Source organism: Protopterus annectens, chromosome 3.part1 (genome assembly GCF_019279795.1).
Source record: "Protopterus annectens isolate FY-2018-M chromosome 3.part1, PAN1.0, whole genome shotgun sequence".
Classification (NCBI taxonomy): Eukaryota; Metazoa; Chordata; order Ceratodontiformes; family Protopteridae; genus Protopterus; species Protopterus annectens.
Genome location: NC_056732.1, coordinates 445256496 through 445282910, shown reverse-complemented (window position 1 = coordinate 445282910; position 26415 = coordinate 445256496). Strand labels below are relative to the sequence as shown.

Here is a 26415-nt window from a genome sequence, read left to right as displayed (position 1 = left end):
CATAGGATCATTAGAAGGTACTAGGCTAATGGCTCTAGGGCCTTTTATGCCTCACTGTTCATGCCCCAATTTTCCCAATTATCAGCTCCCACAGGCTAAAATAGCTTTGGTATATGCCTGTGCCTTAGGGCAGCTACAAACTGCCCCCATCTGTAAGGGCCACAGATGATTAGCCAGGGTTGAATTTGTGATTTTCCATTCATTATTCCAAATTGTGTTTAAATAGGCTTAGGGAAGTGTTGTGTTTTGCATGAATCAGTGAAGGTGTAGTCTCTGAGACACCTACCTGTCCCTCCAGCATGTTTTGTTTATGGCACAACTGAGGTTGACATCCTTAGATCAATTAATTATAGTGCTGTTTGTTTTGTGGATGTGTAGCAGATCTATCAGGGCTGGATCGGAGAATGTCTTGTAGGTTAGGCATAGATCACCCCTCAGTAGTCTGTAGGAGACTGAGTACAGTATCAGGACTTTGAGGTAGTCTGCATAGGGCATATTATTTACAACCATGTATTCTTTTAGAGGACAACCTCTGTGCCACTCCAGCTGTTGCAAATACCTGGCCAGGTATATTGCAGAAGGGTGCATTGTAAACGCCAAAAGGAGAAAAAAATCACACTGGAAGCAAAAAATAGTGTAAGCGCTTTCGTTTACTATAAATACGTAAACTTCTTCAGACAAATTGACAAGGGAAATTGGTGTTTAAATAGACAAACAAGTAATGACATCATTTTCAAAAACAAATCTCAATAAAATTCTTCATGCCAAAAAGAAATAAAAGAATTGTCTCCTAATGTCCAGAAACCCTCCAAAACATATACAATAAAATGAATACAAATTCACATTATGGTAATGTGAATTTGTATTCATTTTATTGTATATGTTTTGGAGGGTTTGTGGACATTAGGAGACAATTCTTTTATTTCTTTTTGGCATGAAGAATTTTATTGAGATTTGTTTTTGGTGTAGGAAATGATGTCATTACTTGTTTGTCTATTTAAACACCAATTTCCCTTGTCAATTTGTCTGAAGAAGTTTACGTATTTGTAGTAAACGAAAGCGCTTACGCTATTTTTTGCTTCCAGTGTGATTTTTTTCTCCTTTTGGCATTTAGAAGGGTGCATTGTACTCTGTTATTGGTCTAGCGAGGGGTGAGAATGGTGGGACTGAGATCTCCTTAGATCTGGACGCCATGGTCTTACTTGTAAGTTGCTCCATGCAGAAGGATTTTATCACTACCGTGGACACATGGTGATCAAAGTTTTGGTTACTGTCAATCTAATTTCCCAAGTCCATTACCACTGGGTATACTCTTAGGGGAGTGCTATCAATGTTGTAATTTGCAGGAGTGGTCATCTTACCAAAAGGTAAAGGTATGCATTTTTTTCATTGAAGTTTAGGCCATGTTTTTGGCACCAGTTATTTCTGTGTGAGACCCTCCTGGAGGATATCTACATATTTGGAGGATTCAGTGATTGCACCCATTTTGCAGTCATCAGCAAATCTGATCAGTCAAAGGCCCATTACATTTGCCTTGACTTCAGAGAAGTATATTCCAAACAGGAGAGGTCCTAATACTGAGCCCTGTGGGGCACCACTAGTAAAAGGCCTCTTGGTGTTAGTGAAATTCCCCAACCTAACTTCATGTGTCCTATCTGTGAGCCACTTGGCTAGCCATCGGGTGACATAGGGATTTATGCCTAAATTTTTGAGTTCGTCTGTAATATCTGAGTGAGATAGTGTCAAATGCCTTTGCAGTGTCAAGGTAGGCCTTCTCGAAGAAGTCTGCCAAGTTTAGTAGGCATGGCCTACCCTTGATGAAACCAAACTGGAATGGGTTCAGTGTTTGAAAATTTCCTATGTCTTTGTTTATTAAGTCCATGATAATTCTCTCTATGGTTTTGCATATAAAACTAGTCAAACATATGGGCCTGTAGTTCCCTGGGTCTGTTGATAGTCTGCCTTTGTGTAGAGGTTTGACTGCTGCAGTCCTCTGTTAACTAGGGATGACGCTTGTCTGAAGGCTGTAGTTGAACAGAGATTCTAGTGGGCCTGACAGGTCATATTTCAAGCTGTTTAGGAGGCATCCTGGGATATTATCAGGACCCATTGATGCAGTGATTTTTAACTCTGGATAGTGCATTGAGGGCCTCTTCTGTAGTGATACATGGGGAGAAATGGTAGAGGGTATTTTCTTGCGGGTAACTGCAGTGATGGGGAGTGAAATTGGAGCTAAATTTATTGTCCAGCAAATTTGCTATGTATCCCCCGATTCAGTATAGGAAGTTCTGTTTATTTCTAATTCGGCAAAATGTTCGGTGTTCTCTTTAAGGTTGCTTACATAACTGTAAAATGCCATATGGTTATCTTACCATGGAAGGTTGTTTTTGCTTCAAAGTTGGTTTTGGTGGACTTTATTAGTCCCCTGACTTGCTTGTTGAGACTGATGAGGGAGTGGTTTTCTTTTAGGCATAGCCCTTTTCTTTTTTGGGCAGGATTTTCTTTGTTTTATTGTACAACCTATTTATACTGGGGGGCCTGCCCAGGGGGACTTGTTTTTGGAGTTTATCCCAAGTTTATTTTGGTTTTACTGCTCTTTCTGGACATTTATTTACATGCTTGTACATGGTTTCTATAAACACTACCTCATAGGCCACAGTGTTCTCTGAGTTTGGGGGTCTTAAAATTTAGCTATGCCATCACTTAATAGCAGGTAGTCAGCCTTTGAAAAGTTCTTAAAGTTTGGGGTTCGTTGGGAATTTAGTCTGTATTTCAAGGGGAGACCTCTCTATAATTTGATATGACCAGTGTGAACATTACACAAGTGGGGGTGTGTGTGCAACATTCCCTCATATTTGTGAGTTACAAGATCCAGAATGTTTGCACCCCAGTAGGTGTGCAAACTAGCTGTTCCAGGTTGTTTACATTGACAAAGTCCATGAATCTTTGAGCCTGCATGTTAGTGGGTGTGTTTGTATCCTAGTTTATGGTGAGATACTTGAAATCTCCCATGAATATGGTGTTGAGCTGAATTGTGGATGACTCCCAACTACATTCAGGTATTTGGCATGGTTATCATGAGTCATAGATGGGGACCTATAGCTAGCAAGGATATAGTATTGGCCTTTAAGTTTAGTTGGACATGGAACTTTAGAACCTCTGCATAATACTCTGTCTTGTGCTAATCCTGTCTTGCTAGATTCTTGACCTAGGTGCTTATTTTTCTGGCACCAAAATGGCAAGTAGAGTTCCTGCTGACAGGCTTGATAGTGTCTTGTGTCTGAGAGTGGATCCAGCTATTTTTGTCTGTCTTAACCATTGTCAGAAGAAGACACCACCATATGTTACTTCCTTTTAACTTAGAATCCAGAATGGCAGATTTGGCAAGAAGTCTTTTCACCTTTTACAACTAGCAATTAGAGATATTGGTTTCTTAGTCTTGATACTCAGATGAGATGTTAAACCAAGGTCTCATCTGCATTTGTTGGTGGTAGCTCAGATGGATGTAAAAGATCCCACAACATGTAATGAAAAGAGTAGGGGAAGATGTTCTTCCATTTCACCATTGCAGTATTTATTACAATAGGGATCCCCTGCCGAGGGCAGCCTGACATCCAGTCAGTATACCAAAGCCTTTAAGTTGCTTTAAGGTGCGTCATATGTCACACGTATGCCCCTTGCGTAGCATACAGCATGAAATTGATGTCCGGATGTACCATCCTCAGAACTTCTTTGACGCCAGTCCAAACACCGTCTCTTGATTGTCGGTCTGAACACCTGTTCCATTGCTGATTCACCAAGCCATTTCATATAAGTGCCCCATTGGGGTTTTTTGTATCTTATCTTTTCCTTTTGCTTTTTGTTGCTTGTTGGGGTTTCATGTCATCCAAGAAGGGTAAATGCCAGTGTGGAAGACAGATTCCCCATAAAGCCCATCACAAGCAGTGCTTGTTTTGTCTCGGCGCTTCCTACGACCATACATCCTGTTCAATTTGTCAGGCCTTTGTTCCGAAGACCCTCTGTATTTGGCTATCTTCTTAGGCTTGTATTTGGAGAAACAACATCTTAAGCTGTTAGGTAAAGACACAATGGAAGGAACTTCCCTCTCCGAGGGTCAGCTGTTCATGAAGAAGGCGGCCAAGAAATCTAGCCCAGATTCTTCTGTTGTTCAGCCTACGCTGAACATCTCTCCCAAGGCGAGAGAAAGCCCAGAGGATCGGCCGGCTCCGCTGTTGGATTCTTCTGCCATGACTGCTTTAGAGGCCAGCAAGGATCTAACCTTAAGCACGTCCATAGAGGCCTTGCAGGCATCTGCTTAGAACACTCAGGGGGAACCACAGCTGATTATTTCCGATGGGCCTAGGCGTGTTTCTCAAATTTTGGACAGCGAAGAAGTCGCGACTACTACTATTGAATGCCGTCCAGGGTCTGAGTCTTCTAAGTTCTGAAAGTCAGATGTCCCCTTGAAGAAAAAGCAGAAGACTAAGCATATTTCTCTAGTTCGTAGGGATCTACAGAGTGAATGGGAGAATTTCACTCCAGGGTTGTTTAATGCTTTGATGGCTTTGAAACCTCCACAGGGAGTTTCTGTTCCAGCTCCCACTTGGTAATCTACTCTGCTTAAAAGACCCAGGGAGCAGGATTCCTCTGAGGAGGTGGATTCAGATTAGGAATCCCTTGCTTACTCATCTCAGATTCTCTCTCCTTTGGAATTTGAGTCTGGGGAACAGGAATCTACTAGCCCTGCACACCTTTCGAGGAAATTTCTTTTGGGGACACAATCTGTAGAATGATGGAGTTTTTAAATGGGTTTATTCCCAGGTTTCTGAGGCACAGAAAAGGTATTATGAGCTCCTGCAGATGGATTCTCCTAGACCTTCTGTTATTCCTCTTGTTTTGGCTGCTTTGTTGGAGGCCTTTTCTATGCCTTCTAAGGCTCCTGATTCCCAGACCTGTGCCCCCAGGAAACCTGATAGGTTTTGCCTAAAGACTGTACAATTCTATAAAGCTGTCCTTCAGCTAGCCCTTCTGTGGTGTCTGCATCTCAGTTGCTGCCTTCTACTAAGTTACTCCCTTCTGATAAAGCTAGAACTATGGAAGGGCTAGGTAAGAAGGTTTATACTTCTGCTACCTTAGCTTTTAGGGCCGTCAGTTATCAGACCCATACGTCCAAGTACATTTTGGCCCTTCTTTCCCAGGTCTGTCAGATAATTTCTGATTTTCCTGACTCTGAAAGGAAGACTTCTGCCCTTTCCCTATTAGGGACTTCTTCCCAGGTGGCTAGCCATCCTATTAAGTGTAGTTATGATGCAGCAGGTGCTTCTTCTAGGTCTGCTGCCTTTGGTTCTGTGATGAGGAGATATTCCTGGCTTCAGCTTCAACCTTTGCCTGATGACATTAAGGCTAAGTTGATGGATTCTCCTTTGGACAACAAACACTTGTTTGGTGAAGCTGCTGCTGATTTGTTTAAGTCTCTTCAGAATAAGGGAAAGGCCTTGTAGAAACATAAACATGTTTTTGTTTCCCCTGTACCTAAATTTCAGAGAAATTATTCCAATAATCCAGCCTTTGTTCGCAGGCAGTCTCACCCTCCCCCCAAAGGTAAGAAGGGTGGGAAACGGGCTCCTCCTTCTAAAGCTACCCACACTTCTGTGCCCCAGAAGTCTCCTTTTCCTGACAAACCAGGTGCTGTCTGACTATCCTGTTCTTCTCAGCTGCATTCCTCTTCATCTGTCCTCTTCTCTTCCTGTTTCGTTAAAGATTACTCAGGACTCATGGGTATTCTGTCCAGTATCAGCCAAGAGTACTTCATGGTCTGCAAATCTTTTCATCCTTTTACGGGAATTATTATGGGAATTATTCAGACCCTCAGGAGCAGTTGTTCTTCTTCGAGGGGGTGCTTTAGGAACTCTTGACTCAGGAACTATTCAGGAAGTTCCAGTTTCACAAAAGGGGAGGGGGGTTTACTCCAGAATGTTTTGGTGCCCAGGAAAGTGGGCACTTGGAGACCTGTTCTGGACCTCTGTCATCTAAACACCTATTTGAAGGTCCCTGCTTTCCATATGTTGTCCCTTTAGACCTTGTTTCCTCAGGCTTATATGGTATCTCTGGATCTCAAGGATGCTTATCTTCATATCCCGATCCATGCCCTGTTCTGGAAGTTTTTAAGTTTCTGTGTTGCTTCCTGGCATTTTCAGTTCCCTGCTTTGCCCTCTGATCTTTTTACTGCCCCAAGGGTATTTACCAAATGCCTCGCTCCTGTGATTGCTTTTTGCAGGCTAAGGGGGATCCAAATCTTTCCCTACTTGGACAATCTACTGTTCCAGGCATCCTCTCCAGAGACCTTGTTGCAAAATCTTAATTTTGCTATTTCCCTTCTGCAGATCCTGGGGTTCACTGTAAATTTCAAAAAGTCCTTTCTGACTCCTCTTTAGGATCATGTCTTTCAGGGGTGCAGGATCCAGACTGTTCATAAGCTGGCATCCCTGCCTCCTCCCAAGGCCCTCTTTATTTCTTTTTTTCAGTTCCTTCTTCCTCTGCCTTCAGTAATAGCCAGGGAATTTCTGAGAGCTCTGGGGTTCATTGCTTCCAACATTCCTATGCTCCCTTTTGCCAAACTCTACATGAGAAAACTTCAGTGGTTTCTAAAGTCAGTTTGACTTCAACATTCTCATTCCCTCCAATATTTGTTTGTCTTCTTTCATGTCTCAAGCAGAAACTTCATTGGTGGATACGGCAGTTGACTGTCAACCCAGGGCTCTCTTTTCATCCACTTCTTCCCTCTCAAGAGCTGTTCACAGACTCTTCGGACATGAGATGGGGAGCAGCATTCGACTCCCTAAAGGTGCAGAGAGTATGGTTGTCTGTTCAGCAGAAAGAGCACATCATTGTCAAAGAGATCAAGGGCACTTCTGCTGGCTCTTCAAACTTTTCACCTTCACTTCTCCCCTAGACCTCTCAAGGTGTTTACAGACAATAGCACAGTGATGTGGTATGTCAACAAATGGGGGGCATGGTCTCATCTTGTTTGCAGGTTAGCTGTCCTAGTGTGGGAACTAGCTGTCCATTATCAAGTGGTACTTCAGGCAGTCTGCAATTCCCTCAGGTCAAAACATTGTGCCATATTCTCTGGGCAAGTCCATAACTCAGTCCCACAAATGGATGTTTCACAAGGATGTATTTCTGGACATTAACCAGTGGGGTACTCCTTAAATAGACCCTTTGCCTCCCCTATGAACAGACAACTTCCTCTATTTTGTGTCAGAGTCCCAAGTTCTCTGGTTTGGAATCTCTTTCTTGGAAGGGGATGTTTCTATATGCCTTTCCTCCTCTTCCTTTCATTCCAAAAGTCCTGTTCAGCATTCAACAGGATGCTCGCAAAATCTTGTTGGCGACTCAGTTTTGGCCAAGATAGCATTGGTTCCCTCTTCTGCATTTAACCAAAGGCAATCATCACAAGTTAGCTCACAGGGTGGACCTTCTCTCACAAGACAAGGAATACCCCTAAGTTTATTTACTTCCAAAACTGTTGAAATCTTTTGGGATAAAACAAGCATGTCTTATATACCTCGGGCAAAATGAATATTTCTGCAGATTCTGTGTGTAACCCTGTTATCCAACAAGTCTCCATGGACGTCACATAGGAAGAGCAGAGGTGGTAGCTTTCCAATGTGCCAACAGGTAGTAGGCACCATACAGTTCCTTTTCTGTCAAAGGCAGCAGCAGGTTATTAGGCAACTACATAATAAAAATATTTTATGAACTTTCTTTGTCATTAAGCATGATAGCATGGAAAGTTTATAAAATTGTGTACATTACTGTAACAACCTAATAACTTCTTCCTACAAAAAAAAATCAGTATAACAGTTTGCAAGCTTTCATTTAGTGTTTGCAGTCACTTGTAAATAACAAGGGAGGGGGCACCAGACAGGTGTGTTGCCTAGATTGGCAGATCCCCTTGATACTGCTCAGATGGGCCCTGCAGTTAAAGCCATTCTGAAGTGAATTTTGCACAAGATCTGTACAGCGTACTCTCACCTGCTTCAAGACGTAAGCTTCATGATAGAAAATTGAACATTGCCACCTTTGAACCAGTCATTCTGCAGACTTAACATTTGTTTTATGAATATAAGTTTCTTAATAGTAGTAGTATTTACTGGAAGGACTTCTGAGCAAAAAGCCTTAATGTGAAAAAAATATTTTTCTCAACTGTCCCTAATTTGTAGGGATGTCCCTAGTTTTGGCTCAAAGTTTTGCTCTGTACCTCATAAATTAGGCATTTTGAGAAATTCTAAAATAGTACCAGTACTTAAGAAGTGTCCTTAATGTGGGGCCTTTCCCTTATTCTTTTTTACTCTCTCCGTAATTCTGGAGGTATAAACTTGAAACTGTGTGCGACGTATAGTCTCTATAGCTTTAAGGCTTTAGCAATGAATACATTATTTATTTATACCTAAAGTAATTTTGTTTCTGCCAAGTCATTCCATCTTCTTCTTTCGTCTTTTTCCCAGTTAGGGGTCACCACAGCAGATCACCTGTCCAAGTCATTGCATACGTGTGGCAAAAAATGAGACTGCTAACATAGCATGAATTTGTGTGTAAATATCTTGGATACGTGGACAGAACAAAGACATCTCATTAATGCTGTCTAGTTTGTGAATATCAGTTCAGGATATTCCACTGACCAAGAAACTTTGCCAAAATGTATTCTTCATTGTATTATGTTTTATGATAGATACAGCAAAACACTATCAGCTGCCATCAAGACACATTATACCAATGCTGCTGCTGCTACTACAGTCTTTTGAATAATTCAAGAGTGCCAGTTATCAGGTCATATATGTGGTTCTTCATCTATTCATAGTAAACTTTACAGGCTAGATAAGCTCCTGTCCTAACTATGCACTAACGTGCTTAGTCTTGCACATTTTTTGGCATTCTGCCTAGTTGTTTTAATACTGCTGAAGGTGTCCTGCCTGAGGAAAGGTAAAATTGTTGTATGAGGTACTCTGTATAACATTATGCATGTGTGTGTGTCTGTGTGTGTGTGTGAGAAATAAGACAGAGGGTCTTGCAGCACTGTAGATACTCTTCAGCTGTCTCCCCCTTTGTGTATAGATCTGAGTTTCATACTCCCCTTTGTAGTGTAACTCTGTATATTTTATATAGTTAAGGATTGCATGGGATATTAGTTCTGCATTATTGTACAAAGTTTCTTGTTTGAAGAAAAAAGAAAGATGTCATGGGATGGTGGTGTTTTTATACCAAATATGATCTATTAGTTCCAGAGCAGCAGCAGGATGCAGCAGGCATTACCGCGGCACAGGGGCCTTTTACCTTAGATTGGAACAGACCTGCTAATGATTGAACGAGTAAAAGGCCACTTGTTACAGGTATCCCTGCTTTGAAGGTCTTTCTGCTGCTGTGTCTTTTTTTTTTTTTTTTTTTTTAAGGTCAGAATGCCCCAGAAATGTAACCTTTTCTTTCATACATAGTTATTCCTTAAATACTGTTGTAGCATCTGAAGTGAAAGTAAATGGTGATTCTAAATGGAGGCTTTATTTCAGGTGATCTCAAGGAAGATCTGGACGAGTACATTGAGGGTAATTTTCTTGAAAAAGTGAAGCTTGTAAGGAATCCAAAGCGGGAGGGCCTGATCAGAGGAAGAATGATTGGAGCGTCTCATGCTAAAGGTGCACCACTTTTTAACTTTGAAAATCAGTGCTGTATATAAATGATTGGTCATTTCTGTAAGGAACCTTTTGTCCTTAGTGAAAAGCAAAAATTGCAGTTTTAGCAGGTACAATTAGAGTTTTCTAAACAGAAGTTATTGCTGTACTTACTGCCTTGCTTTACTTCTCTGTTTTTGTACCCCCCTTAACATAGTTATATGTTTTTCTTTCGCTTTCTCTCCCTTCAGGGGTCCAGGGAAGTAAATAGTGTGGGAAGAAATAGCCAGGGAATTGTTATGGCTAGGCTTGTATAGGCCCTAGGGCTGATAGCCTAGTACCAACCTATGAACCTATGAACACAGTTTGCTTAAAGATAGTCAGTTTTTTTAAATGCTAATTGAGAGCTGGTTCAGCACTTTCAATTTAAGTTCATATACTGGAATATAAATGAGACATATGTCATGTACAGATATGTTAAACAGCCCTAAAAGGCTGACACCATGGCACAGGTTTGAAGCCCTGACTGTGACCCACATAATGCAGGATAAAGGGAACTGAGCACTGGGGATGCCTACTTGGGGAGTGTAGAAGTGAGTGGCCAATGTCAGCCCCCCCCCCCCCCCCATCCTGGATGGAGGCAGACCTATTTGCTGCATTACTGGCACCAATTGGAGTTTAACCTGTAGTGATGCATCAAGCTTGCTGCAGAGTACCAGAGGTTGGGGCAGTATGTTAAAACCCTGATGGCTGACTGTATGAAGCCCCCCACCCACAAGACCATTTCTCATTTGGAGGGAATCTTTTAGACATAACAGAGAGTGGGAGGGCACAAAAGTCAGCTGAAGGTAAAACAACCAAGAAAAGAAAAAACTCTAAAAAGAAAAGAGTGGTTATAATGCTAAAGTAAAATTATCATCTGTTTTTCATAATTATTGAATGATGGGGTCCCAGTACATTCTAGGAAATAATAATTTGCCATTCCGAAATATAATATCATTTGATATCTCCCAAGCTTGTGTACTAATCTGATTGTGTTCAGTGTATTTTTCAGTCATTAAGCCATCATGATTGTAGGTGGTATATAAAATAAGCTCATGAATGTAAAATATATTGTGTAACTAATTCTGTTTCATCTTGCATTTCATATGTACATTACATGACTGGTGCTGTCTTGCTGGGATTCACATTAATCTTGCTGGAAGCTACATAGTGGAGTTTGGAAAGAAGTCCACTGCTGTTAACATTTTTTTTGTTTGTAACCAGCTTGTTAAACGATGTAGATAATACTGGAGATCTTACCTCACTGATAAAGGTCTGTGATAACGTTTATAATGCTCTGGTATCTGCTATATTAAAGAAAAATCTTGTACTTAAAATGTGACAAGCAGGGATGCTTTGTTCTTAATGTCACTTTTATGACATTGCTTAGCCCCGTGATATCACATAAATACCTTCTAGTGTTGAAATTTATGATTGGATTTACACTTCACTGGTCAGGTATGAGTCTGACAAGCCAATACTTTTTTTCCTGAGTTGTAGGAATACTAAGCATGGACATTTGCTTAAGCTCTATATTATCGTGACCCAGAGCATAATTTTTGTGTGTGTGCTGTTTTTGATAAATTTTATGTTCTCCATTGTTGTGCAGACAATATGAAAAATTTTGGTCTTGGACTAAAGTTTTTTTTTTTTTTTTTTTTAACGTTTTGGTCTTGGACTTCACTTTTTTAAACTGCTACACATATAATGCAAAAAAGAAAAGAAAAAACACAATATTTAACAGATACTGCATGAAAATGAACCTTAAGAACAGTGAGATAAATCACTCTCAGAATTATTACCAGCCAGCTGGAAGATACTGCCCCAAGAAATTCAGCATATCACACACTATGCCAGTTTCAAGAACTGCCCGAAAGATTATTTGATAGACTCAAAGATTAGTGTTTTAATGATTCTGTTTAAGTCCATTAAGTAGATTTTTTTGTGTGATGTATTCCTTACTTTCTGCTGTTGACGATGTGTATGTAACTGTGTCACTTAGTCTGTACATTTATGTGTATTTGAAGCTGAGATCTCCATTATACAGTAAACTCTCAGTTAACTGGAAGTCAAGCAACAAGAAAAGAAAAAAATCGAAGAAATACAGTAGAAGTTTCATGTATTGCACTTTCTGTCCCCCCCCTTTAAACTTCTTCAAGTTTAAAAAAGGTATGTTTATACAATTGCCTCAGGGATAACCCTGTAGAAAGAAAAAAAAAGAAAACAGACAAAAGGTTCAGCAGATTAGATGTGTATGACATTTTCTGAACAATATAGACAGAAATAAACTACAGTTATCCACTCCTTGGGGAGCCTGTCACTCATTCTTAGGTCATCCTGTTCACTTCAATCTCCAATCTCCTCAGGTACTGTAAATCATGAAGCACATAGTAATCAGTACATTGATAACGGAAGGCAATTGCAGTTTATAGCTGATAGGTTGAATATTTACAGTGCCAAACCAAGTACAGTATGCTTACAGTAACAAAGTGGGTGCATCTCCCTATCCTTTGTCCCCACTGGTGGAACTGCCTCATCTGTGTCACTGTGCTTGTGCCTGCACTGCTCACCAGTGTGTGTGATGCCAGTGGCATCATTCAACACCCTGGCAAGCTGGTGATATTGATAAGCACGAAAAAAATCAAACTGGAGAAACTACAAAGATCAGCCGAAGAGTACAGTTCACCAAAACCATCCAAGCCATTAGGAGGTAAACTGAAAGGAACGGTCACCTCTGGAAACGGACAAGAAACATTTATTTAGATAAAGCGCTTTTCGTCTCGCTATTAGCGAGACTTCTTCACACAATAATACAAAGCAACCTAACCCTTTAAATACATAATCACACCTAATTATCTCCTAATTGATAAAGCAATTGATTGTTAAAGCCATTCTTCAAACTTATTAAAAAATGTTAAAACAGTGCAATACTGTCGAACAGTTAAAATACTTAAAATACTTTAGATACTTGTCCTAACCACCAGTCGGACACCCTGTAATGTTTGTTAAATAACCCTCATTACAACATCTGTTGACGAATAATTCATTTCACTAGTGCTATAAACATTAGCACTGTCACGGGTAACAATCTGTCCTATCTAAACCCAGTTACTTAAACTGCACGTTACCTACTCTTTTTGCTATTAGTAACTGTTAACAAATCCATGCAAGTACATCCTACTTATGCATATACAACTGTAAAATCTGTATATTTAGTAAAACATTTCTTACCTATTTTTTTTACAAACATGTAAAATAAACAATGTAAAATATGAACTATAAAAAGTAATTTTGGTCCATACCTACATACAACTCCCTAGTGTTTATTACTAAAAAATGAAATACATTTCATATACATTAACTAAACTAAATAATTAAATAATTAACATTTCATAAATGCATAGATTTAACAGAAATACATTAGCTCATAAATATTCTTATTTATTGTCTTTATATTAATGTATAATATTATTATTGTTACTGCCAAAAATGTTATCTTGCAAGACTCCTTAATTTCAGGATATAAAGTATTGAGTAGATTTCATTCAGCCTCGGTAATGACATGCTCTAGATCTCAGTTGCCATTTTAATTTCAGTTTTTCCAGTAGGAGAGTTGCTGGGCCTCCCCTCAAAGCCAATGCCACACAATCGATCACTCTGAACTTAAAGGAATGGGTAGGATATTCCTCTATGTGTTTAGCTAATGCACTATCCTGCTTTCCAGTGTGTATACTGTACACATGCTCATATAACAAAAAGTAAAGCAGAATCCAAGCCAAAAACAACTAGTAACCACCAAACACAAGCCTGGAAAAACTAAGTAGGATATCCCAAAAATTGGTTCTTTATTGAATAGAAGCATCCTGATAGGTTGCAATTAGTAAGGAATTAAATAAAAATGGGCTTTTTTATGGTTGTCAGCATCTGATGAAGTCGAATGGTTTTATGACGAAAACGCACTTGTCTGTGATAAAGGCGTTTATGGTGTGCTTTTTTCAGCGTTGTGGCTCAATAAAGAACCAATTTTTGGGATATCCTACTTCGTTTTTCCAGGCTTGTGTTTGGTGGTTACACATGCTCATATACCCTTTCCTTGAGCTTCCTATTGGTTTTCTCGATGTAGAAAGCTGAGCACCCTTGACAATGTAACAATGTACCAAATAAATCACTCCTTTTGAGTTACAATCGAACTTATGTATGGACTTATATTTAAATTCTCTGATACAAAAATTCCCACCCACATCCATAAGTGGACAGTAGGTGCACTGGCCACATTTGTGCATTCCTGTTCTATTGGATCCTTCAGTACATCTCTTTTTCATTCCTAATAGTGTCTTAAGGTTGTATCCCTGTTTGAAAACCACCTTGGGAGGGTTTTGGAATTTGGGATACAACATTGGGTCTGATTTAATGATGTCCCAATTTTTATAAATAATGCCCAGAATACTAAATCCATCTACATTAAACATGGTAATGAACCTAGCACCTAACATAGTTTCTTCCGGTTCCTCAATATGGTCTGAAGGGGCCTCTAAATTGCTCATTTCAATCTCAACACTCAAAATGGGTTTATAGACACCTAGTGACCTTTTTGTTTCACTTCTTGTGTCAATTCCCCAATAAAGTTAATAGGATACCCCCTTTTGAGAAACATTTCCTCCAAGGTCTCACATTCTAATAGGAATTCACTATCCTTAGAAACCATTCGGGCTGCCCTCACCAGTTGCCCCTTTACCACAGAACGTTTCTGAAATGAAGGATGGCAACTGCTGAAGTGCAGAATGGCATTAGAATAAGTATCCTTCCTGAAAATACGTGCTGTATAAGAGTTTATTTCTATTTCTTTCCTAAGATCCACATCCAAATAGTTTATTCTCTGAGAATCGAAAGTGGATGTAAATTTCAAAAACGTGGTATTGTTGAAATATGTTAACAAATTCATTGCTTCACTACTATCACCTTCTATCAACATAAATATATCGTCCAAAAAGCGTGTATACAAATGAATTCTGTTATTAACATGGGGTACTTTTTGTATACATTGCCTTTCCCAGTACGCCATTACTAAGTTGGTGAATCTTGCCCCACATGGGGACCCCATTGCTACACCTACCTTTTGGACAAAAAATTTTTCATTGATTGTAATGAAATTGTTAGATAAAACTACATCCAATAATTCAGTCAGCAAAATAATCTCATCATTGGGAGCTCCTAAGTCATGTAACAATAAACTCAACCATTCTATACCTTCCATATGGGGTATAGATGTGTATAAGTCCTTAACATTATTGTAAGGAAATTCAAATTGTTTTTAAATTCTAACTTTTGAAGGGTGGCTAAGAATGACCATGAATCCTTGCAAATCTGAGGTAGTTGTTATACATACTTCTTTAAATGATGGTCAATAAACTTTGCGCATGCATATGTGATGCTATCCCTTGCGTCGACTGATGGTCTCATTGGGGGGTTCCGAATTGACTTATGTATTTTTGGGACGCCGAACAAAATTGGTATTTTGGGTGCTGACATACATAAATAATTATAAATATTGATGTCAATTCTGGCTTCTATGAACAATTCTTCTAACCATGCTCTTATTCTCCCATAAGCGATATTGAGCATCTCATTCCTTGACACCTCTACATAAGTGTCCGTTGAAATGATGATCTCCATTTTCTCCTGATAGTCTGCCTTATTCATGATCACTAGTCCCCCTCCTTTGTCTGGTTGCATGACTCTGACTCGAACTTGTTGCAAGAGTAAGGTCTTGTTTTTCTTCTCTATTGATGTTACTCAATCTATTCTTTCCCTTTTTTCGTTTACCTAAAATATTGTAAAAATCTAATTCACAAATCCGCTCAGATAATAATAATGTTGGGTGCAAAGGGGGGGCAGAATGTGCTAGATATATGGAAAGGTTTACTTGGACCACTATCTTGTCCAAACATATGTTTAAAATTAAATTTTCTTGTAAACAATTTTAAATCTACTACTGAGTCTTTAAAACTAGCTCCTCTTGCTGGAACAAAAGTCTGACCTTTAGCCAATAAATCAGCTAAAATAATGTCCACAGTTAATGTAGAAAAGTTAAAAATCTTAAAATCACCTTGGGAGTTTAGCATAATTTTACATTCCGTGGTTAGTTCTTCTACTTCTTCCCTCGTTGTTGTTTGTATGATGCATTGTAGGTTACCCGAGGTAGGCCCTGCCTCAGGTTGTAGCCCGAGGCTTGCTTCCGAAAATTTGGCCCATTATTTGGTTCTCCAGGCTTATTGGATACTTCTCCGTTGTTTCTGCCATTCCCTATAAGGGGTGATCTCCCTCCGAATGGTTATTCCACTGGTTCTGATCTTCTTGTCGCCCTACAATGGTAATCATTCCTTGTGGTCGATACGTCTTCATTATGACTAAATTGGGTCCCACTTCATCCATCTGATGAACCAGTCCCCGCCCTTGTCTGTGACGATGGGGATTTAGGGTAAGCTGACCCCCTTCTATATGCTTCCCTATCCCTGTTGATTTGTTTTATTCCCTTCAATTTGTTCAAATACTGGTCTGTACTAGAAAAAGTTCTTTCATATTCATATTTATATCACCCAAAATCAAAATCCTTCTTTATGATGTCATCCAGTGGCACAATCTCATTCAGTAGTGCATCAGCGGCTAATTGGTAATGCTTAATCATGACTTCCAAAAGTTAGATGCCATGCCTATTAAACATTTTTATTAAGTCTTTGTGGAACAGGGACCCTTCCACCAGTCGGGTATTGCCATGGCCTAAGCCCCTTTGGGGCAATACCCTCGCTGATGCACTCCTTAAAATAAGAAATCTCCATTTGGTTCTTCTTATATTTAACCATTTTTGCATCTAGTATTTTCAAGTTAGTTGTAATGTTGACCACATTGTTTCCAAACCCTTCAGCCAGACACTCCTCGTTGCTGCTGCTCATAGGTTCTTGTAAAACTGGTACAGCTTGCAACCAACTGTTCAGTTCCTGTTGAGGAGTACCAATAAGCCCCAAGGAGTCATTCAAATTAATCTCAATTGTACTTCGTACACTTTGAGCCTCAATATCATCATCCTGTAATTCTGCTGGTAAAGTAAACATGCTTACATTCATTAGATTCTCAGACAAATCACCAGAATGTCTATTAGTAGAATTTATAGTTAAAAACAAACACCGCTGAGCAAAACAATGGAGGATTGCAGTCTCATTTAAATCACAAGTAGCTCCTAAATCCAATAGCCAATGATGTAAATAATCCAAGTGCAGGCGAGGTATGTAAAAAGCAGGTTTATTAATAAAAAGAGGTGAGCGCTTTCGCATGAGCTTCTTCAGACCTATACAACTAAACTGTCTGTAAACATCAGTTTAAAAAGCCAAAATGGCGCCAAAATCCTGTCCATTATTTAAAGGTACATGGCTCATTAAAAATATCATGTAAAAGTTATATATAAAATTCCTATACACCATCATAAAACAGTACGGCATTTCAAAACAAAGCCATTCATATTCATATCCATTATTGGAATAAATGAATCAAAAGTATGTGTGACAGATGGGAATTTTTAATAACATAACTATCAAAACATTGACAGAGCATCTATGCATATAAAGGTTCAAAAGACCCTACTGGCCACAAAGTAAAAACTCTTCATAGCCTCTTAACATCTTTTGGACAATAACCTTCTTGATTTCAGCAAAGGTCGCGGGAACCCTTCCATTGAGACCTGGGGTGATATCTGCCCTAAACTTAATAATCCAATGGATTTCCTGGTCTCTGTATAATTGTTAATGTCCCTCTCCTGTATGTCCTTGAGATCTGTTCCAAGATCCTGAACTTAAAAGCGATGCTCTTGACCTTTGTCATTAGTATGTTTGGATAGTGCATTATGTGTAGTACCTCTCCTTGTGTGGTATACATGCTCACGAATCCTATCCTCAGTGTCCTATTGGTCTTGCCTACATAGTAGGCTGGACAGACTGTGCAGCAGGCTAGGTAAACTACATCTCTGGACATACAATTGCCCTCGTCCTGATGTAGTAAATACCGAACCATATGGATATCGGAAGACAGGGTCGGTTTCTATATATGAACAAAATTGCATTTTGCATGTGGTCATGTAGGGACCCAACAAAGCAGGTGGATCATTATGGACCCTTGGGTAGCAGAGCAAACTCTTTAAGTTCTTTTTATTCGATGCAATCTAGGTCAGTACCTGTAAGGCTCTTAATAGTTGGGTCAACTGATAAAGCGTGCCAATGCTTAGAGAAAATATCTTTAAGTGTACCTACATCCCTGGTGTAAAATGGGAAATGCAATTCCATTGTCCATATTTGAACCGCCCTCTTGGCTATCAAGCCATCACTGGCCTCTCAGCATATTTCAACAGCACCATCTGAGAAATATGGTTTCGCTCTGTCTATCCTCAGATCTGCAATGCCGCCATCCCTCTGGAGATATCTAAGTGGTCATAGCCACGTTCCCTCAATTGCTGCTAAGGTCTCTAATTCACTTGCCAGATGACTGTCTAGGGTGTATATCTAGACATCCGCATTGATTGTCCCTTCACTATGTTCTTGTATACATAGCCAGGATGCATGCTCGAACGATGCAGCAGTGTATTCCTATAGCAGGTCTTGCGATAGACACCCGTGTTGACTATCCCACAGGGTAATTTATCAACAAAGACATCTAAAAAAGGAATAGTGGTCTTCGACCAATCCATAGTAAACTTCAGAAAGGTGACAGACATGTTGATCTGTGTAAAAAAGGACTCTAATTGTATTGTAGAGCCACTCCACACAAGGAGGAGATCATCCACAAAACGCCTATAGAATGGTACTGACTCCTGAAACAAACTATTCTGAAACAAGACATAGCTTCTTGTTTCAGAATAGTTTGTTTCAGGAGTCAGTACCATTCTATAGGCGTTTTGTGGATGATCTCTTCCTTGTGTGGAGTGGCTCTACAATACAATTAGAGTCCTTACACAGATCAACATGTCTGTCACCTTCTGAAGTTTACTATGGATTGGTCAAGACCACTATTCCTTTTTAGATGTCTTTGTTGATAAATTACCCTGTGGATAGTCAACACGGGTGTCTATCGCAAGACCTGCTATAGGAATACACTGCTGCATCGCTCGAGCATGCATCCTGGCTATGTATACAAGAACATAGTGAAGGGACAGTCAATGCGGATGTCTGGATATACACCCTAGACAGTCATCTGGCAAGTGAATTAGGAGACCTTAGCAGCAATTGAGGAACGTGCTATGACCACTTAGATATCTCCAGAGGGATGGCGGATTGCAGATCTGAGGATAGACAGAGCAAACCATATTTCAGATGGTGCTGTTGAAATATACTGGAGAGGCCAGTGATGGCTTGATAGCCAAGGCGGTTCAAATATGGACAATGGAATTGCATTTCCATTTTTACACCAGGGATGTAGGTACATTTAAAGATATTTTCTCTAAGCATTGGCACGCTTTTATCAGTTGACCCAACTATTAAGAGCCTTACAGGTACTCCAGATTCGCTACGAATAAAAAGAACTTAAAGAGTTTGCTCTGCTACCCAAGGGTCCATAATGATCCACCTGCTTTGGGTCCCTACATGACCACATGCACAAATGCAATTTTTGTTCATATATAGAAACCGACCCTGTCTTCCGATATCCATATGGTTCGGTATTTACTACATCAGGACGGGCAATTGTATGTCCAGAGATGTAGTTTACCTAGCCTGCTGCACTGTCCAGCCTACTATGTAGGCAAGACCAATAGGACACTGAGGATAGGATTCGTGAGCATGTATACCACACAAGGAGAGGTACACATAATGCACTATCCAAACATACTAATGACAAAGGTCAAGAGCATCGCTTTAAGTTCAGGATCTTGGAACAGATCTCAAGGACATACAGGAGAGGGACATTAACAATTATACAGAGACCAGGGAAATCCATTGGATTATTAAGTTTAGGGCAGATATCACCCCAGGTCTCAATGGAAGGGTTCCCCTGCACCTTTGCTGAAATCAAGAAGGTTATTGTCCAAAAGATGTTAAGAGGCTATGAAGAGTTTTTACTTTGTGGCCAGTAGGGTCTTTTGAACCTTTATATGCATAGATGCTCTGTCAATGTTTTGATAGTTATGTTATTAAAAAATTTTTCCTCCCCATCTGTCACATACTTTGATCTTTGATTCATTTATTCCAATAATGGATATGAATATGAATGGCTTTGTTTTGAAATGCCGTACTGTTATGATGGTGTATAGGAATTTTATATATGACTTTTTACATGATATTTTAATGAGCCATGTACCTTAAATAATGGACAGGATTTGCCATTTTGGCTTTTAAACTGATGTTTACAGACAGTTTAGTTGTATAGGTCTGAAGAAGCTCATGCGAAAGCCACCTTTATTAATAAACCTGCTTTTTACATACCTCGCCTGCACTTGGATTATTTACATCATTGGCTATTGGATTTAGGAGCTACTTGTGATTTAAATGAGACTGCAATCCTCCATTGTTTTGCTCAGCGGTGTTTGTTTTTAACTATTTATCTTTGAGCTTGTTGTTCCGTTGAGCATTCACTCCACTGGTCCTCTTTTTTCATATTAGTAGAATTTGTTCCAGTCCCATTAGTTCCACTGGGTGGTTGGGTTGGGGTCACACCCCCAGTCAAACCTTCAACTCTGGAAGCCAGCGTTTCCACCTGTTTAGTCAACTGTCCTACGAGGGCCGTCAGTGCTACGATTCCCCCTTTTTCTTGTTGCATACTTCTTGAGTTAGTGTTCTGTGTACTCTCCATGCTTAACACAGAAAACAAACTGATCAGCACGAAAAAAATCAAACTGGAGAAACCACAAAGATCAGCCGAAGAGTACAGTTCACCAAAACCATCCAAGCCGTTAGGAGGTAAACTGAAAGGAACGGTCACCTCTGGAAATGGACAAGAAACATTTATTTAGATAAAGCACTTTTCATCTTGCTATTACCGAGACTTCTTCACACAATAATACAAAGCAAAGTAACCCTTTAAATACATAATCACACCTAATTATCTCCTAATTGATAAATAAAGCAATTGATTGTTAAAGCCATTCTTCAAGCTTATTAAAAAATGTTAAAACAGTGCAATACTGTCGAACAGTTAAAATACTTAAAATACTTTAGATACTTGTCCTAACCACCAGTCGACACCCTCTAATGTTTGTTAAATAACCCTCATTACAACATCTGTTGACGAATAATTCATTTCACTAGTGGTCTAAACATTAGCACTGTCACGGGTAACAATCCGTCCTATCTAAACCCAATTACTTAAACTGCACGTTACCTACTCTTTTTGCTATTAGTAACTGTTAAGAAATATATGCAAGTGCATCCTATTTATGCATATACAACTGTAAAATATTTATATTTAGTAAAAACATTTCTTACCTATTTTTTAAAAACGTAAAATAAACAATGTAAAATATGAACTATAAAAAGTAATTTTGGTCCATACCTACATACAACTCCCTAGTGTTTACTACTAAAAAATGGAATACATTTCATATACATTAACTAAACTAAATAATTGAATAATTAACATTTCATATATGCATACCATAGATTTAATACAAATACCTTAGCTCATAAAAAACCCTGTAGAAAGAAAAAAAAAAAAAAAAAAGAAAACGGACAAAAAGTTCAGCAGATTAATAGATGTGTATGACACTTTCTGAACAATTCAGACAGAAATAAACTAGTTATCCACTCCCTGGGGAGCCTGTCACTCATTCTTAGATAGGTCATCCTGTTCACTTCAATCTACAGTCTCCTCAGGTATTGTAAAATATGAAGCACATAGTAATCAGTACATTGATAATGAAAGGCAGTTGCAGTTTATACCTGATAGGCTGAATATTTACAGTGCCAAACCAAGTACAGTATGCTTACAGTAACAAAGTGGGTGCATCTCCCTAATCTTTGTCCCCACTGGTGGAACTGCCTCAGCTGTGTCACTGTGCTTGTGCCTGCACTGCTCACCAGTCTGTGTGTGATGCCAGTGGCATCATTCAGCACCCTGGCAAGCTGGGAATATTCATCAGTTTTATAAAGCAGACCCTCATAGTTCATCAGGTACTTCCTGTGGTCACTGTGCACAGGTGTCTAAAGATTTTGGTTTCATTGCTGCACCAGGCCGCAGCTGAAGACATCTGAAGAGGCCATGACAACTCTGAAGGTCAGAATGAGGAGAAAATGATTACCTGGTGTGCACGGCTTCATGTACTGGATAACATGTAACATGCATCACCAGGCAACATGATAGCACAATGAAAAGGAAAGCCAGCACAGCCAGGTAGCAGTACAGGCTTGACAGTGGCTGTCTATACATACATCAGCATATGACCTCCCACCTGGAACAGGCAGGCACAAGCATCATAGTGCTGAATGTGGCTGACAATGAATCGCATTATAGCTGGAAATCAGAGGCAACCCCACTAAGTCACTTTGTTAGCCTAATTACTGTGTTATAAGGCCTATTTTAGCACAACAAGAACCACGACCGCCGCATTACAGGAGACCACATTATAACAAGCAGCTTAGGAATTGGAATATAATGGATAAGAGTGCACTTCCATGTAGTAAACTGACCGCATACAGGACTGTTGGTAATGGACCTCAGGACTTCGGTGATCACAAAAGGGTGCATGTAGGCAAAATGGAGGGAAACTGAGGAGAGGAGCTTTTAGTTAACACAACACAGGGCATGAGAAAGGACTGGCATGCTGTTGGGGGCTTAACCTAACCAAGCACAGAAGAGACAGTAAGACAGGGTACAATCCTGATGGGGGGAGTGGGACTCAAACTGACAGGGTACATAGAACAGGGGAAGACATTATTGGGGATGTTTTTGGTCTGCCTGACAGAAACAAGGCAGGAAAGGCTGCTGTCCTGCTGGAGGGGGGGGGGGGGGTGTTAACATGACGGGAAACAAGTATGACCAAGTATTGTCATAGGTATGTAAACTGCATATATTCACAGGTTCCAGCAGTAGGGCATCCTGCAAAGCAGGTCAGAACATACCTTGTGTCAGCAGGTCTCTGGTGGCTGACTGTTGTGGTACCATGCATTTGGCCAGCCCATTGACAGACTGACACTCTCAACATCAGCAACAGTGGGGGGGAGACACTCATATCACCCACAAATGAAAGGCAAGGGAGGAGCAAGATGATCCTCTCATATCCTCAGTGTTTAGTGCTGGATATCCCATCCATGTCAGTCCCACACCAGCTGCACAGGTGTCACCATCACAAATTGCATCAGAGGGTCATATTTCCTGTGGGATGCATGCATCCGGCACAGGGGAGATGCATGTAGATAGTCATCACTGCTATGCCTCCAGGACATTCACAGACCTGAGTATCACCCTCTGCATCGGTCAGTAGTTTTGTAAGTCAGTGATCCAGGTGTACATTGATGCTACTTGCAGCATTTCAAAGATGTTAAGTATACTGCTTGAACGGCTTGAGAAAGAACAGTTGCTTTAGGGACTGTGGAACATCCTACAATGTATGTGGGATCTTGGGACCTAGAGCTGACAGGTTCCTATTAAATGATCGAAGACACATTCTTTCGAATGCGTCTTGATCGAATTTGGAAGCACAAAAAAACAAAATAGCGAAATGGCAGATAAGAGAATTCTTTCCCTGAGAAAGAAATCGCTTGGCCGCTTCTGTTACTTTGCTGTTTTCGTGACGGTAGACGGTATTGCGATCTCCGAGTTGGTATATTTAAGTAGGGAGGGTGTGGGGGGGAGAAGCCCCCCACTTTATGTAATGTTTAAATTTTTTTTTTTTTTTTTTTTTTTGTGGAACAGTGATTTTTTTTAGCGTTCCAGATTGTAAGCTTTTACTTACATGTGTTTGATAAATCATTGTTCGCTTTTTTAAGCGTTCGATGATTTAACATAGACCCGAGCTGACACACCTGTTGAGGACAGCGGTGGCCCAGTTGGCAGTCTTAGTGAAGCAAAGACAGTGGTTGTGACCCAATCTCTTCTGGCTGCATCATGGGGACACCCCACTACCAAGCCATTCAGGATACCGCAGTTCAACATCATTGTACTGTTCTGTAGCCCTGCCAAAAGCAAAACCCATCTCTGATCTTTCACAGGATCACTGATGCTGATATTCTTCTTGCCACTTTGGGGAGGCCATGGGGGTGTTCAGGTACATGCTTCTGATGTGGTATGCTGCTTCTTGGATAAGATGCTTCCAATTTTGACCTTACGTAGTACATCCCGTTAGCTTTCAACTCATTGAATTTCATCCCATTACTAATGTAATCCCTGACTTCCCCCAGTCTCCTAGATGTGTGTATGGCTACTACATCCACTACCTGTGGCCCTTCCAGCTGTAAAATCTAAAATAAAGGCAAAGGGAGGCACTAAACCACTGAAGTATTTAATAAAACAAACAGGAAAAAACAGTAATGTGAAGCCCTTTTCGTCCGGTCAAGTGGCCGGACTTCTTCAGACAAAATCAAGTAACAACTCCATTGTTTAAAAACATATTAATTTCCCTCCTCACAAAAAAATTAGCCAATCAAACATACCCACACTTGCTATAGTAATTAACAAATACATTAATTAAATAACAAAAAAAACCTTCTAAAAGGCATAACAGTTTTAAAACATATAGACAATGTGTATCACAATACGTATAAAATTTCTCAGTAGATTTATGTAATTCACAACCTACTCGATACTGCAATAAAGGCAATAATGTTGGTACTAGCTTCAAAGTTAATAATAATAATAATACAAGAACCAAAACTGTCCTAAATGTTGTAACCCTATGTCCCATATTTATTACACAGCAATAACAAAAGGTGTAACATAACATATAAGATAGTTGAAACCCCCCACTCAAAAAGTGAAGATGTTCATCGTGTTTCACTGTTGCAGTCATGACTGTAGGGTTCTCCCCTGCCGGCAGGCAGCCCTCGGTTGGCCAGAATCCCAAAGTCTGGGTCCGGCGTCGGCTGTTCATCCACGCTCCCTGACGTCAGAGCGCCAGGAGTATAAAGCTGACAGCCGACGCCATCTTCTCCAGTCTTTCTTGCCGTGCGGTGATAGCAGTTCGCAAGTGCCGGTCGGTTGACTCCTGACAAATATTTCTATATACTTCAGTCCGAAGACTTTCTTCTCCACTCAAAGCTAAGTATCCCGTTGGGGAAACTTTTTTCTTGCTCCACTCCGATGTCAGAAAAAGTTAATAATTGTATTTCATGTGGGAAGCAAATACCTCATAAGGATTTTCATTCTTACTGTATTCCTTGCTTAGGCCCTGACCACGACGTAGCTAGTTGTCGGTTTTGTGCTAGATTCAATCAACGTACTATTAAGCGAAGGTACGATTTTGCTTTTCATTACTTCGGTAGGCGCTTTAACTACAAAATGTCGTCGGATACGGTTCCGGCTACCGGAGTTCACAAACGTCGCAAGGATAAAGACAGGCCTCCGAGGTCCAAATCTGATGATAGCGCACATGCGGAGCCAGCTTCAGGTTCGGTCATCGTCAGTGAGGCGCTTTTGCAGCCCCTGTCGTTGGCCATTTCAGAACCGACGGCCGAAATGGACTCTCATGAGGAGCCAACCAGGCCTTTAAATATCTCTGTTGTAGGACCTTCGGACAATGCTTCTTCGGATGGGTCCGGAGCCGCTGTGCAGGTACCGGCTTCCGAAGGGGTTTTCAGGCCTACTCAGCTTCTAGTAAAGGCAAAGCCAAAGACAAAGGCAAGGACTCCTTCTAAATCAAAGACTTCAACACAGGCCTCTTCTGAACCGGCTCCCAAGTCACAGAAACAGTTACTCAAGATGGTGGAGGATTTACTTACTATGATTAGGGGTTCTCATCCCCCTCCAGACAAAAGGCCAAGGCAGGATGTTTATTATGATTCCTCTGATCAGGCTTCTGTTTCCTCAGTTTCTTCTTCTCATCAGGAATATTCTTTCCCTCCTTATGAGGATTCTGATGCGGAAGAATCCATTCCTTCAGCTTCTCCTCCTGAGGATTTCTCTTTTGGGGAAACTTTGCATGAAATGAGGGAACATTTTCACTGGGAGGGACAGGAGTATTCGGAATCCAAGAAAAGACTGAGGGATTTTCTTCTTCTTCCCCAACATCGGCCCCTGGCTATTCCTCCTGTTTTGGATATTGTGGATGATGCCTTTTCGGAGGCTAACTTAACCCCTGACTCTTTTCCTCCTGCTCCTGTTAAGCCTGATAGATATTACAGGGTTCCTGATTCCCATCAGTTTTTATACAAGAACCCTACTGCTGACCCTGAAACCATTTCTCAGGGTCCTAAGGGAGTTAAGGCTGCTTCTGCTAAAAATCCCATTCCTACTGAAAAGGATTCTCGAGCCTTGGAAAGATGGGGAAAAAGGTGTACACTTCTGCTACTTTGTCCATTAGGGCTTTAAACTGTCAGTTTCATATGCTTAAATATCAGCAATTTCTCTTGTCTGTCTTAAAACAAAAATTTACTTCCATTTCTGCCTGTGCAGATGATAAGGAATTACATGACTTATTGCATGCCACTGAACAGGTTGGGAAGCATGTTTTACACTGTGGATTTGATGCCTTGGAGGCTTCTTGTAGGGCTGCGGCCTCTGGCACAGTCATTAGAAGACA

The 26415-nt window shown here is 40.3% G+C and overlaps 1 protein-coding gene across 3 annotated transcripts in view; it reads left to right on the top strand.

Annotated features, from left to right (window-relative positions):
* Window positions 1-26415, top strand: part of GALNT11 (polypeptide N-acetylgalactosaminyltransferase 11) — a 1380327-nt gene that overhangs the window by 742464 nt on the left and 611448 nt on the right. For all 3 annotated transcript variants that reach the window (XM_044066892.1, XM_044066893.1, XM_044066894.1), the window contains exon 5: window positions 9567-9692. In XM_044066892.1, coding sequence (XP_043922827.1) covers window positions 9567-9692 — 126 coding nt within the window. The remainder of the gene's footprint in view (window positions 1-9566; window positions 9693-26415) is intronic.